A 17,426-nucleotide genomic window follows, 5' to 3' on the forward strand; every position below is an offset into this window, starting at 1 on the left:
CACTGAGCTAGATGAGGAAGGTATTTCAGACCAGGCGGCACCATCGAAATCGTCTGACTTGCATTTCCTTCCCGCTAAACTGTGGACTGCAGTAAGTCAGGTTTCCAATCCATGCCTAACACGCCTGCACTTTGGGAAGAGATCAGACCACTTACACAGGCTATGGAACTAGCCGAGACCCACACTCCTCTCCTGCTCACTAACACATCAATCGGGAGACCTGAATCACCCCAGGAGAGAAAGCAGGGACTGCAAGGGTTAAACTTACCCGCACATAAGCTCCAAAATTCATCTGGTACAGGATGAAAGCGATGAGGTTCCCACTGCTCATCCGGCCTGTCTGTATCAGGTACTGTCCACAGTACAACATGATCAGCTGCATCGCAAGCTGCACATGCTGTGTAAACACAGGAAAGGGAAGTAATTAGGGCATGGTATTAGTGAGACACACAGCAATATCCTGTACACAGAGAGTGAGGGACACAGCACTACTCCTGTACACAGAGAGTGAGGAACACAGCACTACCCCTGTACACAGAGAGTGAGAGACACAGCACTACCCCTGTACACAGAGAGTGAGAGACACAGCACTACCCCTGTACACAGAGAGTGAGAGACACAGCACTACCCCTGTACACAGAGAGTGAGAGACACAGCACTACCGCTGTACACAGAGAGCGAGGGACACAGCACTACCCCTGTACACAGAGAGTGAGAGACACAGCACTACCCCTGTACACAGAGAGTGAGGGACACAGCACTACCCCTGTACACAGAGAGTGAGAGACACAGCACTACCGCTGTACACAGAGAGTGAGAGACACAGCACTACCCCAGTGTACATTAAATACCACAGTTTGTGCGGCTGCCCGAGTTGTGCAGTCTCACATTGTATGACAATGTGGCAATATAAAGAGGTGAATCGATAATCTGGGCAGGGCTGACAGTGAGCTGGGAGCAGTCCCAATGCCGGGACTGACTGTGAGCTGGGAGCAGTCCCAATGCTGGGACTGACTGTGAGCTGGGAGCAGTCCCAATGCCGAGACTGACTGTGAGCTGGGAGCAGTCCCAATGCCGAGACTGACTGTGAGCTGGGAGCAGTCCCAATGCCGAGACTGACTGTGAGCTGGGAGCAGTCCCAATGCCGAGACTGACTGTGAGCTGGGAGCAGTCCCAATGCTGGGACTGACTGTGAGCTGGGAGCAGTCCTAATGCCGGGGTGACAGTGAGCTGGGAGCAGTCCCAATGCTGGGAGTGACTGTGAGCGGGGAGCAGTCCCAATGCCGGGACTGACTGTGAGCTGGGAGCAGTCCCAATGCTGGGACTGACTGTGAGCTGGGAGCAGTCCCAATGCCGGGGTGACTGTGAGCTGGGAGCAGTCCCAATGCCGGTACTGACTGTGAGCTGGGAGCAGTCCCAATGCTGGGATTGACTGTGAGCTGGGAGCAGTCCCAATGCCTGGACTGACTGTGAGCTGGGAGCAGTCCCAATGCCGGGGTGACTGTGAGCTGGGAGCAGTCCCAATGCCTGGACTGACTGTGAGCTGGGAGCAGTCCCAATGCTGGGAGTGACTGTGAGCTGGGAGCAGTCCCAATGCTGGGACTGACAATGAGCTGGGAGCAGTCCCAATGCTGGGAGTGACTGTGAGCTGGGAGCAGTCCCAATGCTGGGATTGACTGTGAGCTGGGAACAGTCCCAATGCCGGGGTGACTGTGAGCTGGGAGCAGTGCCAATGCTGGGACTGACTGTGAGCTGGGAGCAGTCCCAATGCCTGGACTGACTGTGAGCTGGGAGCAGTCCTAATGCCGGGGTGACAGTGAGCTGGGAGCAGTCCCAATGCTGGGACTGACTGTGAGCTGGGAGCAGTCCCAATGCCGGGGTGACTGTGAGCTGGGAGCAGTCCCAATGCTGGGAGTGACTGTGAGCTGGGAGCAGTCCCAATGCCGGGGTGACTGTGAGCTGGGAGCAGTCCCAATGCTGGGACTGACTGTGAGCTGGGAGCAGTCCCAATGCCGGGGTGACTGTGAGCTGGGAGCAGTCCCAATGCCGGGACTGACTGTGAGCTGGGAGCAGTCCCAATGCTGGGATTGACTGTGAGCTGGGAGCAGTCCCAATGCTGGGAGTGACTGTGAGCTGGGAGCAGTCCCAATGCTGGGACTGACTGTGAGCTGGGAGCAGTCCCAATGCTGGGATTGACTGTGAGCTGGGAGCAGTCCCAACGCTGGGACTGACTGTGAGCTGGGAGCAGTCCCAATGCTGGGACTGACTGTGAGCTGGGAGCAGTCCCAATGCTGGGATTGACTGTGAGCTGGGAGCAGTCCCAATGCTGGGACTGACTGTGAGCTGGGAGCAGTCCCAATGCCGGGGTGACTGTGAGCTGGGAGCAGTCCCAATGCTGGGACTGACTGTGAGCTGGGAGCAGTCCCAATGCTGGGATTGACTGTGAGCTGGGAGCAGTCCCAATGCTGGGACTGACTGTGAGCTGGGAGCAGTCCCAATGCTGGGACTGACTGTGAGCTGGGAGCAGTCCCAATGCTGGGAGTGACTGTGAGCTGGGAGCAGTGCCAATGCCGGGGAGACTGTGAGCTGGGAGCAGTCCCAATGCCGAGACTGACTGCGAGCTGGGAGCAGTCCCAATGCCTGGACTGACTGTGAGCTGGGAGCAGTCCCAATGCCGGGGTGACTGAGAGCTGGGAGCAGTCCCAATGCCGGGGTGACTGTGAGCTGGGAGCAGTCCCAATGCTGGGACTGACTGTGAGCTGGGAGCAGTCCCAATGCTGGGATTCCCTGTGAGCTGGGAGCAGTCCCAATGCTGGGACTGACTGTGAGCTGGGAGCAGTCCCAATGCCGGGGTGACTGTGAGCTGGGAGCAGTCCCAATGCTGGGACTGACTGTGAGCTGGAAGCAGTCCCAATGCTGGGACTGACTGTAAGCTGGGAGCAGTCGCAATGCCGGGATGACTGTGAGCTGGGAGCAGTCCCAATGCTGGGACTGACTGTGAGCTGGGAGCAGTCCCAATGCCGGGATGACTGTGAGCTGGGAGCAGTCCCAATGCTGGGACTGACTGTGAGCTGGGAGCAGTCCCAATGCCTGGACTGACTGTGAGCTGGGAGCAGTCCCAATGCCTGGACTGACTGTGAGCTGGGAGCAGTCCCAATGCTGGGACTGACTGTGAGCTGGGAGCAGTCCCAATGCTGGGATTGACTGTGAGCTGGGAGCAGTCCCAATGCTGGGAGTGACTGTGAGCTGGGAGCAGTCCCAATGCTGGGACTGACTGTGAGCTGGGAGCAGTCCCAATGCTGGGACTGACTGTGAGCTGGGAGCAGTCCCAATGCTGGGAGTGACTGTGAGCTGGGAGCAGTCCCAATGCCGGGACTGACTGTGAGCTGGGAGCAGTCCCAATGCCGGGGTGACTGTGAGCTGGGAGCAGTCCCAATGCCGGGATTGACTGTGAGCTGGGAGCAGTCCCAATGCCTGGACTGACTGTGAGCTGGGAGCAGTCCCAATGCCGGGGTGACTGTGAGCTGGGAGCAGTCCCAATGCCTGGACTGACTGTGAGCTGGGAGCAGTCCCGATGCTGGGACTGACTGTGAGCTGGGAGCAGTCCCAATGCCGGGACTGACTGTGAGCTGGGAGCAGTCCCAATGCCTGGACTGACTGTGAGCTGGGAGCAGTCCCAATGCTGGGACTGACTGTGAGCTGGGAGCAGTCCCAATGCTGGGAGTGACTGTGAGCTGGGAGCAGTCCCAATGCTGGGAGTGACTGTGAGCTGGGAGCAGTGCCAATGCCGGGGAGACTGTGAGCTGGGAGCAGTCCCAATGCCGAGACTGACTGCGAGCTGGGAGCAGTCCCAATGCCTGGACTGACTGTGAGCTGGGAGCAGTCCCAATGCCGGGGTGACTGAGAGCTGGGAGCAGTCCCAATGCCGGGGTGACTGTGAGCTGGGAGCAGTCCCAATGCTGGGACTGACTGTGAGCTGGGAGCAGTCCCAATGCTGGGATTCCCTGTGAGCTGGGAGCAGTCCCAATGCTGGGACTGACTGTGAGCTGGGAGCAGTCCCAATGCTGGGACTGACTGTGAGCTGGGAGCAGTCCCAATGCTGGGACTGACTGTGAGCTGGGAGCAGTCCCAATGCTGGGACTGACTGTGAGCTGGGAGCAGTCCCAATGCCGGGATGACTGTGAGCTGGGAGCAGTCCCAATGCTGGGACTGACTGTGAGCTGGGAGCAGTCCCAATGCCTGGACTGACTGTGAGCTGGGAGCAGTCCCAATGCTGGGACTGACTGTGAGCTGGGAGCAGTCCCAATGCCTGGACTGACTGTGAGCTGGGAGCAGTCCCAATGCTGGGATTGACTGTGAGCTGGGAGCAGTCCCAATGCCGGGGTGACTGTGAGCCGGGTGCAGTCCCAATGCCGGGGTGACTGTGAGCTGGGAGCAGTCCCAATGCCGGGACTGACTGTGAGCTGGGAGCAGTCCCAATGCCGGGACTGACTGTGAGCTGGGAGCAGTCCCAATGCTGGGATTCCCTGTGAGCTGGGAGCAGTCCCAATGCCGGGGTGACTGTGAGCTGGGAGCAGTCCCAATGCTGGGACTGACTGTGAGCTGGGAGCAGTCCCAATGCCGAGACTGACTGTGAGCTGGGAGCAGTCCCAATGCCGGGGTGACTGTGAGCTGGGAGCAGTCCCAATGCTGGGACTGACTGTGAGCTGGGAGCAGTCCCAATGCTGGGACTGACTGTGAGCTGGGAGCAGTCCCAATGCCGGGGTGACTGTGAGCTGGGAGCAGTCCCAATGCTGGGACTGACTGTGAGCTGGGAGCAGTCCCAATGCCGGGGTGACTGTGAGCTGGGAGCAGTCCCAATGCTGGGACTGACTGTGAGCTGGGAGCAGTCCTAATGCCGGGGTGGTTGTGAGCTGGGAGCAGTCCCAATGCTGGGACTGACTGTGAGCTGGGAGCAGTCCCAATGCTGGGACTGACTGTGAGCTGGGAGCAGTCCCAATGCTGGGACTGACTGTGAGCTGGGAGCAGTCGCAATGCTGGGATTGACTGTGAGCTGGGAGCAGTCCCAATGCTGGGAGTGACTGTGAGCTGGGAGCAGTCCCAATGCTGGGACTGACTGTGAGCTGGGAGCAGTCCCAATGCTGGGACTGACTGTGAGCTGGGAGCAGTCCCAATGCTGGGACTGACTGTGAGCTGGGAGCAGTCCCAATGCCGGGACTGACTGTGAGCTGGGAGCAGTCCCAATGCTGGGACTGACTGTGAGCTGGGAGCAGTCCTAATGCTGGGACTGACTGTGAGCTGGGAGCAGTCCCAATGCTGGGACTGACTGTGAGCTGGGAGCAGTCCCAATGCTGGGACTGACTGTGAGCTGGGAGCAGTCCCAATGCCGGGGTGACTGTGAGCTGGGAGCAGTCCCAATGCCGGGACTGACTGTGAGCTGGGAGCAGTCCCAATGCCGGGGTGACTGTGAGCTGGGAGCAGTCCCAATGCTGGGACTGACTGTGAGCTGGGAGCAGTCCCAATGCCGGGGTGACTGTGAGCTGGGAGCAGTCCCAATGCTGGGATTCCCTGTGAGCTGGGAGCAGTCCCAATGCCGAGACTGACTGTGAGCTGGGAGCAGTCCCAATGCCGGGGTGACTGTGAGCTGGAAGCAGTCCCAATGCCTGGACTGACTGTGAGCTGGGAGCAGTCCCAATGCCGGGGTGACTGTGAGCTGGGAGCAGTCCCAATGCCGGGACTGACTGTGAGCTGGGAGCAGTCCCAATGCCGGGGTGACTGTGAGCTGGGAGCAGTCCCAATGCCGGGGTGACTGTGAGCTGGGAGCAGTCCCAATGCCGGGACTGACTGTGAGCTGGGAGCAGTCCCAATGCCGGGATGACTGTGAGCTGGGAGCAGTCCCAATGTTGGGACTGACTGTGAGCTGGGAGCAGTCCCAATGCTGGGACTGACTGTGAGCTGGGAGCAGTCCCAATGCTGGGAGTGACTGTGAGCTGGGAGCAGTCCCAATGCTGGGACTGACTGTGAGCTGGGAGCAGTCCCAATACTGGGCTGACTGTAAGCTGGGAGCAGTCCCAATGCTGGGATTCCCTGTGAGCTGGGAGTAGTCCCAATGCCGGGGTGACTGTGAGCTGGGAGCAGTCCCAATGCCGGGACTGACTGTGAGCTGGGAGCACATGGTACATGGGGAGGGAGTTTGCTCTGTTCACCTACCCTGTTACACACTAGATACACAGCTGTGACGATGTCACGTTTGGTTTTGAGTTGGTGCGTTTCCTGCAGTTTCTGCTCGTACAATTCTGACTCCTCTTCCTCAGTCCCGAAACTCCGGACTGTTCTTATGGAGGAGACGATCTCACCGGCCAGTTGGTTTGACTTGGCGATGGAATCCTGCACCTCCTGCACCAGTTTCTGTCCCAAAACAACACACAATCTTCAGTAGAGTTTCTTGGAGAAATAACACAGAGCATTATTGGGCGTGTAAATGGTGAATGAATTTCAATATAGATATGTGTGAGGTATTACATTTTGGTTGGAGGAATGAGGAGGCCACGTACTGCTTGGAAACTGTGGCCTTGATATTCGATTAAGCCCGAAAGCGGGCGGTGCCACCGCGGGCCAAGGTTAACGCTCTCTCGCAAGAAGAGCGCAGGCTGCAGCGGTGTCTTGGTGCTGCCTGCGCAGGAGCTCCCGTGCAACGCGCTCTTTCCGGCGCTAACATCAACAGGAGGCCGAAGGTCGCATCTAAAGGATCAGTGCGGCGTTCTCGGGCAGTCACCTATTAACAGTGAAAGACTGTGGCATAAACGTCGATAAACCATTGCACGAGAAATCAATTGAAATAAATGTTTTAAAAAGGGAAACATGAATCTCTTGCTCCCTAGTTTAATGCTGTAAATTGTGCCAAAGAGAGTTCAATTAAATCTTTAACAGCACCAGACTTTTGGAGAACTCTTGTTGAGAATATGGTGTTAATTTTTCCTTAATTCTTGGCCTTTTAAAGACAGACTTCAAAATTTTGTATATTATTTTATCAGTTCCTAAACTAGAAAACCCAATGTATAAAATTTAAGGAAATGCTTTGATTTTTTCCTGAGGTTCTTACAACTGTAGTACAGTTTATTTTTTAAAGTATTTACCTCCTGTAATGTTTGAGTGACCAGGGGGGAGATTTGATGCATTTCATTGGAAGCGGTTTTCACTCCAATTCCATAGTCTGAACTCTCCAGAGTTACCAGTTATCTCAGCAGCTGTTTACTGTATGGTTTAAAGCTCACCGCAGCTTTCTCCCGGCTCTGCGCGCTGTCAATGGCTGCATGCACGGGCGTGTTTTGGAGAGGCCAGTAAGAGAAGCAGCGATGGCCAAAAATCGCTGAGAGTGCGTCAATTAGGCATTGCACGCCGATTGCCGTCACGCTCCTGGTAATCAAAAATACTTGGGCCTAGCGCAGGCAACGGCAGCGCTGCTGACCTGCCCAATATGGCGGCTGCTGCTGCATTCTGCGCCGGAAGCGAGGCCGCCGCCATTTTTCTTCAAAACCAGCCTTAACGGCCGTGCTAAAGATTCAAATTCCTAGGCCAAGTATCTAAATGGGCTAGAGGAGCAAAGGGATCTGGGTGTACAGATTCACAAATCGCTAAAAGTAGCTTTGCAGGTTAATAAGACCATAAAAAAAGCAAACCAAGCACTGACGTTCATTTCTAGAGGGATAGAATTCAAAAGCAGAGAAGTATGTTAAACTTGTATTGAACCTTGGTTAGAAGCACTGGTCTCTATATTATAAAAAGGATATAGAGGCACTGGAGAAGGTGCAAAAAAGATTTACATGGTTGATACGAGAACTGAGAGGTTATAGCCGTCAGGAAAGATTGAACAAGCTGGGGCTCTTTTCTCTTGAAAAGAGAAGGCTGAGGGGTGACCGGATAGAGGTCTTTAAAATTATGAAGGGGTTTAATATGGGGGAGACAGAGAGAAGATGTTTCCACTTGTGGAGGAGTCCAAAACTGGGGGACATAAATATAAGATAGTTACTAATAAACCCAATAGGGAATTCAGGAGAAACTTCTTTACCCAGAGATTGTTCAGAATGTGGAACTCGCTCCCACAGGGAGTAGTTGAGGCGAATAGTATTGATGCATTCAAGGGGAAGCTAGACAAGTACATGAGGGAGAAAGGAATAGAAGGACATGGTGATAGGGTTAGATGATGTAGGGTGGGTGGAGGCTCGTGTGGAGCATAAACACTGGCATAGACCAGTTGGGCCGAATGGCCTGTTTCTGTGCTGTACAATCTATGTAATCATGTCTAAGTATTGATAAAGGAAATGCAGTGGATGCTGTGTATATGGATTTTTAATAAGGTGCTGCACAGGAATCTTTTGATAGATTTAAGGCAAATGGTGTTAATGGGAGTGAGGCAGCGCGAACAGCAAGTTGGTAAAGACAGAAAACAGAGAGTTGGGGTTACTGGAGCAGTGTGAAGACTGGTGTCCCTCATGACTCAGTGTTGGGGCCACTGTACTTCTCAATCTGGACTTGGTACAGGGGGCATAATATCAAAATATACAAATTATACAAATAGGGAGCGTGTGGTAACTGAAGGGAAGTCAGTGACTTCAGGAGAACACATACAGGGTGGTAGATATCGGCAGATAGATCACTGAATCACAGAAACTTACAGCACAGAGGAGCCCATTCGGCCCGTCATGCCCATGCTGGCTCTTTGAAAGAGCAGTCGTGCAGTCCCACATCCCCGCTTTTTGTCCGTAACCCTGTAAGTTGCTCATCCTCAAGAACCCGTCCAACTCCCTTTTAAAATCATTGATGGAATCAGCTTCCACCACCTTTTCAGGAGAGCGTTCCAGATCCCCACAACTCTGTGAAGAAAATTCTCATCTTCCCTCTAGATATTTTTCCAATGATTTTGAATCTATGACCTCTGGTTATTGACCCACTCAATAGAGAAAATAGTTTTCCTCGATCTACTCTCTCAAAACCTCTCATCACCCTGAAAACCTCGATAAGATCACCTCTTAACCTTCTCTGTTCCAAGCAGATCAGTCCTAAATTTTCCAACCTCTCCTCATACCTGAAGTCCCTCTTCCCTGGGAACATCCTGGTAAACCTCCTCTGTACCCTTTCTAAGGCCTTTACATCTTTCCTGAAGTGTGGGGCCCAGAATTGTCCACAATACTCCAGCTGAGGCCTCACCAGTGATGTGTAAAGTCTGAGTTTGATCTCTTTCCTTTTATATTCTGTGCCTCTATTGATAAACCCAAGTGACCCATTTGCTTTTTTAACCACCTTATCAACTTGCCCTGCCACCTTTAAGGATTTGAGTATATGGACACCAAGGTCTCTCTGCTCATCTACACGTTTCAAAAACATGCCATTTATAGTCCACTGTCTTTCCACATTAGTCCTCTCAAAGTGCATCACTGCACACTTCTCCGCACCGAACTCCATCTGCCATGTCAGATGAAATGTGATGGAGAGAAATGAAAAGTGATGCATGCTGAGAGGATGAATAAAGAGAGGAAATATACACTAAATGGTAAAATTTCAAAGGAGCAGAGAGACTTTGGGTCCAGATACACAAATCTTTAAAAGTGGGAGGACAAATGGAAAAAGACATAAACAAAGCATTTGGTCCCAGTGTGAGGAAGGTGCACCCGTAGCCTGTTGTATTGGTGGATGTGCACCTACCATGTGATACTGATTATAGAGCTTCTGAATCACGACCGTGAGGGGAGACTCTATAAACATCAGCAAGGTGAGCTGCCAGGAGAGGGTAAACATGAAGGAAAGGGTCCCAACCGTCTTCACCAAACTACGCAGGAAGATATTCACATTGGCCGCGATGGAGCGACTCATGAGCGCAGTGTCAGTGGAGAGGCGGGATGTGATATCACCTGTGGGATAAAACAGTACGAGTTATACAAACAATGGTCAGTGTTAAATAGAGACAGGAATATTAACATAACAGTAATACAAGTGTGTTTCATACTAACAGTGATATATTAATATTATTACTAACAGCTGCAGTAATTAGTGTTTATTCATTATAACAGTAAAATATTAATAATATTACTAAGCTGCAGTAATGTTAGTGTTTATTCATTACTGACAGTAATGATTATTAACAGCAGTGGGATTTCATTGCCAACAGCTGGAGTGATATTAAAGAGCTGCTCTTTGTCCCTACCAGTCCGAGTTGCCTCAAAGAAGCCGATCTCCTGCTGTACCAGGGAAGTGAAGAGCTGATTCCGAACCCGTCTGTTGAGTCTGGACATTGTGAACATGAACAGCCCGCCCCGGAGACCTGCTGAAATGGAGCTGGCAAAACAATTGCTTCAGTTAGAAACGTTTGGACAGAGATCTGAGCAGGATGGGTGTTACCGTGCTGTTACCGTGCTGAGTCTGGCTCTTTCTGTGAGAGTCCCTGGCACTTCTCTACTCCATCCGAAGGCCGACATGATCTGTTAACCTTGGCCATCACCTGGACCATTCCGCACAGACTCTGCATTGCCTTTGCTCTAAGGTGTAATCAATCTCACACAGCACTGGTTTCGGCCAGTCAGAGGAGCCTCTCCCTGGGCAGGAGGACACGGCTGAGGGCTGTCTACTGCCCAGTACCAGTAATAAGTGAGCTAGTGCTCACACAGCTGTCCCCCGAGCTAATATTCAGCATTCTTGGCATCTCAAGCTGGCGATGGTGGAACCCAGCTCACAGATCAGAACAGGGCGAAGGGGAGCTCACGTGAGAGTCACCCATTTCCCCCACCCTAACCCCTCCTCCCACCCCAACTCCATACTCCCCCTCCCCACCCACCTTAACACACCCCAACCCCACCTTAACAACCCCCCACCCACACCCCATCCCAACCCCACCCCAGCCCACACAGTGAGTGTCTCTGTCTGATACAGGGACACACTCTCTCCACAGGGACACCCCCAGCCCACACAGGGAGAGTCTCTGTCTGATACGACACACTCTCTCCACAGGGACACCCCCACCCCCAGCCCACACAGGGAGTGTCTCTGTCTGATACAGGGGCACACTCTCTCCACAGGGACACCCCCACCCCCAGCCCACACAGAGTCTCTGTCTGATACAGGGACACACTCTCTCCACAGGGACACCCCCACCCCCAGCCCACACAGGGAGAGTCTCTGTCTGATACAGGGACACACTCTCTCCACAGGGACACCCCCACCCCCAGCCCACACAGAGAGAGTCTCTGTCTGATACAGGGACACACTCTCTCCACAGGGACACCCACACCCCCAGCCCACACAGGGAGTGTCTCTGTCTGATACAGGGACACACTCTCTCCACAGGGACACCCCCAGCCCACACAGGGAGAGTCTCTGTCTGATACAGGGACACACTCTCTCCACAGGGACACCCCCACCCCCAGCCCACACAGGGAGAGTCTCTGTCTGATACAGGGACACACTCTCTCCACAGGGACACCCCCACCCCCAGCCCACACAGAGAGAGTCTCTGTCTGATACAGGAACACACTCTCTCCACAGGGACACCCCCAGCCCACACATGGAGAGTCTCTGTCTGATACAGGGACACACTCTCTCCACAGGGACACCCCCAGCCCACACAGGGAGAGTCTCTGTCTGATACAGGAACACACTCTCTCCACAGGGACACCCCCAGCCCACACAGGGAGAGTCTCTGTCTGATACAGGGACACACTCTCTCCACAGGGACACCCCACACCCCCAGCCCACACAGGGAGTGTCTCTGTCTGATACAGGGACACACTCTCTCCACAGGGACACCCCCACCCCCAGCCCACACAGAGAGAGTCTCTGTCTGATACAGGGACACACTCTCTCCACAGGGACACCCCCACCCCCAGCCCACACAGAGAGAGTCTCTGTCTGATACAGGGACACACTCTCTCCACAGGGACACCCCCACCCCCAGCCCACACAGAGAGAGTCTCTGTCTGATACAGGGACACACTCTCTCCACAGGGACACCCACACCCCCAGCCCACACAGGGAGAGTCTCTGTCTGATACAGGGACACACTCTCTCCACAGGGACACCCCCACCCCCAGCCCACACAGAGAGAGTCTCTGTCTGATACAGGGACACACTCTCTCCACAGGGACACCCACACCCCCAGCCCACACAGGGAGTGTCTCTGTCTGATACAGGGACACACTCTCTCCACAGGGACACCCCCACCCCCAGCCCACACAGGGAGAGTCTCTGTCTGATACAGGGACACACTCTCTCCACAGGGACACCCCCAGCCCACACAGGGAGAGTCTCTGTCTGATACAGGGACACACTCTCTCCACAGGGACACCCCCACCCCCAGCCCACACAGTGAGTGTCTCTGTCTGATACAGGGACACACTCTCTCCACAGGGACACCCCCAGCCCACACAGGGAGAGTCTCTGTCTGATACAGGGACACACTCTCTCCACAGGGACACCCCCACCCCCAGCCCACACAGGGAGAGTCTCTGTCTGATACAGGGACACACTCTCTCCACAGGGACACCCCCACCCCCAGCCCACACAGAGAGAGTCTCTGTCTGATACAGGAACACACTCTCTCCACAGGGACACCCCCAGCCCACACATGGAGAGTCTCTGTCTGATACAGGGACACACTCTCTCCACAGGGACACCCCCAGCCCACACAGGGAGAGTCTCTGTCTGATACAGGAACACACTCTCTCCACAGGGACACCCCCAGCCCACACAGGGAGAGTCTCTGTCTGATACAGGGACACACTCTCTCCACAGGGACACCCCCAGCCCACACAGTGAGTGTCTCTGTCTGATACAGGGACACACTCTCTCCACAGGGACACCCCCAGCCCACACAGAGAGAGTCTCTGTCTGATACAGGGACACACTCTCTCCACAGGGACACCCCCACCCCCAGCCCACACAGTGAGTGTCTCTGTCTGATACAGGGACACACTCTCTCCACAGGGACACCCCCACCCCCAGCCCACACAGTGAGTGTCTCTGTCTGATACAGGGACACACTCTCTCCACAGGGACACCCCCAGCCCACACAGGGAGAGTCTCTGTCTGATACAGGGACACACTCTCTCCACAGGGACACCCCCACCCCCAGCCCACACAGGGAGAGTCTCTGTCTGATACAGGGACACACTCTCTCCACAGGGACACCCCCACCCCCAGCCCACACAGGGAGAGTCTCTGTCTGATACAGGGACACACTCTCTCCACAGGGACACCCCCAGCCCACACAGGGAGAGTCTCTGTCTGATACAGGGACACACTCTCTCCACAGGGACACCCCCAGCCCCAGCCCACACAGGGAGAGTCTCTGTCTGATACAGGAACACACTCTCTCCACAGGGACACCCCCAGCCCACACAGAGAGAGTCTCTGTCTGATACAGGGACACACTCTCTCCACAGGGACACCCCCACCCCCAGCCCACACAGTGAGTGTCTCTGTCTGATACAGGGACACACTCTCTCCACAGGGACACCCCCAGCCCACACAGGGAGAGTCTCTGTCTGATACAGGAACACACTCTCTCCACAGGGACACCCCCAGCCCACACAGGGAGAGTCTCTGTCTGATACAGGGACACACTCTCTCCACAGGGACACCCCCACCCCCAGCCCACACAGGGAGAGTCTCTGTCTGATACAGGGACACACTCTCTCCACAGGGACACCCCCACCCCCAGCCCACACAGGGAGAGTCTCTGTCTGATACAGGGACACACTCTCTCCACAGGGACACCCCCACCCCCAGCCCACACAGGGAGAGTCTCTGTCTGATACAGGGACACACTCTCTCCACAGGGACACCCCCACCCCCAGCCCACACAGAGTCTCTGTCTGATACAGGGACACACTCTCTCCACAGGGACACCCCCAGCCCACACAGGGAGAGTCTCTGTCTGATACAGGGACACACTCTCTCCACAGGGACACCCCCAGCCCCAGCCCACACAGGGAGAGTCTCTGTCTGATACAGGAACACACTCTCTCCACAGGGACACCCCCAGCCCACACAGAGAGAGTCTCTGTCTGATACAGGGACACACTCTCTCCACAGGGACACCCCCACCCCCAGCCCACACAGTGAGTGTCTCTGTCTGATACAGGGACACACTCTCTCCACAGGGACACCCCCAGCCCACACAGGGAGAGTCTCTGTCTGATACAGGAACACACTCTCTCCACAGGGACACCCCCAGCCCACACAGGGAGAGTCTCTGTCTGATACAGGGACACACTCTCTCCACAGGGACACCCCCACCCCCAGCCCACACAGGGAGAGTCTCTGTCTGATACAGGGACACACTCTCTCCACAGGGACACCCCCACCCCCAGCCCACACAGGGAGAGTCTCTGTCTGATACAGGGACACACTCTCTCCACAGGGACACCCCCACCCCAGCCCACACAGGGAGAGTCTCTGTCTGATACAGGGACACACTCTCTCCACAGGGACACCCCAGCCCACACAGGAAGAGTCTCTGTCTGATACAGGGACACACTCTCTCCACAGGGACACCCCCAGCCCACACAGTGAGTGTCTCTGTCTGATACAGGGACACACTCTCTCCACAGGGACACCCCAGCCCACACAGGGAGAGTCTCTGTCTGATACAGGGACACACTCTCTCCACAGGACACCCCCAGCCCCAGCCCACACAGGGAGAGTCTCTGTCTGATACAGGGACACACTCTCTCCACAGGGACGCCCCCAGCCCACACATGGAGAGTCTCTGTCTGATACAGGGACACACTCTCTCCACAGGGACACCCCCAGCCCCAGCCCACACAGGGAGAGTCTCTGTCTGATACAGGGACACACTCTCTCCACAGGGACACCCCCAGCCACACAGGGAGAGTCTCTGTCTGATACAGGGACACACTCTCTCCACAGGGACACCCCCAGCCCACACAGGGAGAGTCTCTGTCTGATACAGGACACACTCTCTCCACAGGGACACATACCCAAGCACATGGTTCCTGCAGCCAGGTCCCCTCTGCCTGTTGAGGATTGTGTTGTAGGGTTACACGGAGCTGAGTTGGAGGATTTGTAGCCCCCAGTTACAGGCCAACCCTGTAGGGGTCTTGAGTGAGGCCGGCGAATCTTATCATTCGATGTCTGGGATACTCCCGACCCGTCTGGTTCAGGTATTAATTCCCGGGTCTGATCAGTCTTTGTCTGGGATACTCCCGACCTGTCTGGTTCAGGTATTGATTACCTGTCTCTCCCTCTCTCTGTCTCTGTCCCAGCTGAGAATCTGACCATAACTCACTTGTCACTTTGTTCTCTCCTCCTGCGCCCTCCTCACCCCAAGTGCAATCCTCGACAATCCCAACACGACTATCGGACATTCAGTAATCCTCACCTTCCATGGATGACACAAACATGAAGAATATGGCGACGAGGAAGCTTGGTGGTCATAGTGGGAGCCCAGCACATCAATCACTTCCCCGTGTAATAGGGAATAAACATCTCCCCTGGAATCAAGCAAATATACCGATTATAGCAAATCCACCAGGGAGGGGGGAAGATAGGGGGGAGGGGGGGAAGATAGGGGGAAGATAGGGGGATTGGGGGAAGATAGGGGTGAGAATGGGGGATTGGGGAAGAGGGGGTGGGGGGGGGAGGAGGGGGTGAAGGAGAAGAGGGGGGATGGGGGAAGAGGGGGGATGGGGAACCGGGGTAAGGGGGATGGGGGAAGAGGGGGATGGGGAAGAGGGGATGGATGGAAGGGATGGGATGGGGGAAGGGAGGGATGGGATCGGGGAAGGGAGGGGTGGGATCGGGGGAAGGGAGGGGTGGGATCGGGGGAAGGGAGGGGTGGGATGGGGGGAAGGGAGGGGTGGGATGGGGGAAGGGAGGGGTGGGATGGGGGAAGGGAGGGGTGGGATGTGGGAAGGGAGGGGGTGGGATGGGGGAAGAGGGGGGAGATGGGGGGGATGGGGGGAAAGGGAGGGACCGGATGGGGGAAGGGAGGGGAGGGGGGAAGATAGTGGGAGGGGGAGATAGGGGAGGGGGGAGATAGGGAGGGGGGAAGATAGGGGGCTGGGGGGAAGATAGGGGGAAGATAGGGGGGATGGGGGGAAGATAGGGGGGATGGGGGAAGATAGGGGGGATGGGGGGAAGAGGGAAATGGGGGGATGGGGGAAGAGTGGGATGGGATGGGGAAGGAGGGATGGGATGAAGGGAGAGATGGATGGGGGGAAGGGAGGGGTGGGAGGGGGAAGGAGGGGTGGGAGGGGGGAAGGGAGGGGTGGGAGGGGGGGAAGGGAGGGGTGGGAGGGGGGAAGGGAGGGGTGGGAGGGGGGAAGGAGGGGTAGGGAGGGGGGAGATGGGGGGAAGAGGGGAAGAAGGGGGGGAAGAGGGGGGGAGATGGGGGGAAGGGGGAAGAGGGGGGAAGGGGAAGAGGGGGGAAATGGGGGATGGGGGAAGGGAGGGGCGGGATGGGAGGGAAGGATGGGGGAAGAGAGGGGGAGAGGGGGAGAGAGTGGGGAGATGGGGGAGAGAGTGGGGAGATGGGGGGAGAGGGGGGTGAATGGGGGAAAGAGGGGGGAGATGGGGAAGGGGGGAGATGGGGGAAAAGGGGGGAGATGGGGAAAGAGGGGGGAGATGGGGGAAAGAGGGGGGAGATGGGGGAAAGAGGGGGGAGATGGGGAAGAGGGGGGGAGATGGGGGGAAGGGGGGAGATGGGGGGGAAGAGGGGAGATGGGGGGAAGAGGGGGAGATGGGGGAAGAATGGAGAGAGAGGGGGAGATGGGGGGAAGAGGGGGATGGGGAAGAGGGGGGTGGGGGGGAAGAGGGGGGTGGGGGGAGAGGGGGGGTGGGGGGGAAGAGGGGGGGTGGGGGGAAGAGGGGGGGTGGGGGGGAAGAGAGGGGGATGGGGGAAGAGGGGGTGGGGAAGAGGGGGGTTGGGAAGAGGGGGGGATGGGGGGTTAGAGGGGGGGATGGGGAAGATAGGAGGGGATGGGGCAGGGAGGGGTGGGATGGGGGCAGGGAGGGGTGGGATGGGGGGCAGGGAGGGGTGGGATGGGGCAGGGGGGGTGGATGGGGGGACAGGGAGGGGTGGGATGTAAGGGAAGTGGGGAGAAGGGAGGGAGGGAGGGGAAGAGGGGGAGGGAGGGAGGAGGGAAATGGGGAAGGAAGGGGGAAGGAGGGTAGGAGGAGGGGGGAAGAGAGGGGTGGGGGGGAAGAGAGGGGTGGGGGGGAAGAGAGGGGTGGGGGGGGAAGATGAGGGGTGGGGGGGGAAGAGAGGGGTGGGGGGGAAGAGAGGGGTGGGGGGGAAGAGGGTGGGGGGGAAGAGAGGGGTGGGGGGGAAGAGAGGGGTGGGGGGGGAAGAGAGGGGTGGGGGGGAAGAGAGGGGTGGGGGGGGAAGAGAGGGGTGGGGGGGAAGAGAGGGGTGG

General features: G+C 56.5%; 1 protein-coding gene across 1 annotated transcript in view; it reads right to left on the reverse strand.

The window, feature by feature from the left end:
- LOC147095513 (ABC-type oligopeptide transporter ABCB9-like) overlaps positions 1-10,357 on the reverse strand; it is a 137,629-nt gene extending 127,272 nt beyond the window's left edge. The window contains exons 1-4 of the mRNA XM_085974640.1: positions 10,202-10,357; positions 9,703-9,908; positions 6,211-6,408; positions 269-397 (exon numbers count right to left, since the gene is read on the reverse strand). Coding sequence (XP_085830766.1) covers positions 269-397; positions 6,211-6,408; positions 9,703-9,908; positions 10,202-10,298 — 630 coding nt within the window. The 5' untranslated portion in view covers positions 10,299-10,357. The remainder of the gene's footprint in view (positions 1-268; positions 398-6,210; positions 6,409-9,702; positions 9,909-10,201) is intronic.
- Between the last annotated feature and the right edge of the window lie 7,069 nt (positions 10,358-17,426).

The sequence above is a fragment of the Somniosus microcephalus genome, unplaced genomic scaffold (genome assembly GCF_052327205.1).
Source record: "Somniosus microcephalus isolate GS21.2 unplaced genomic scaffold, FLI_Smic_1.0 unresolved_chr1, whole genome shotgun sequence".
In the NCBI taxonomy this organism is placed as follows: domain Eukaryota; kingdom Metazoa; phylum Chordata; class Chondrichthyes; order Squaliformes; family Somniosidae; genus Somniosus; species Somniosus microcephalus.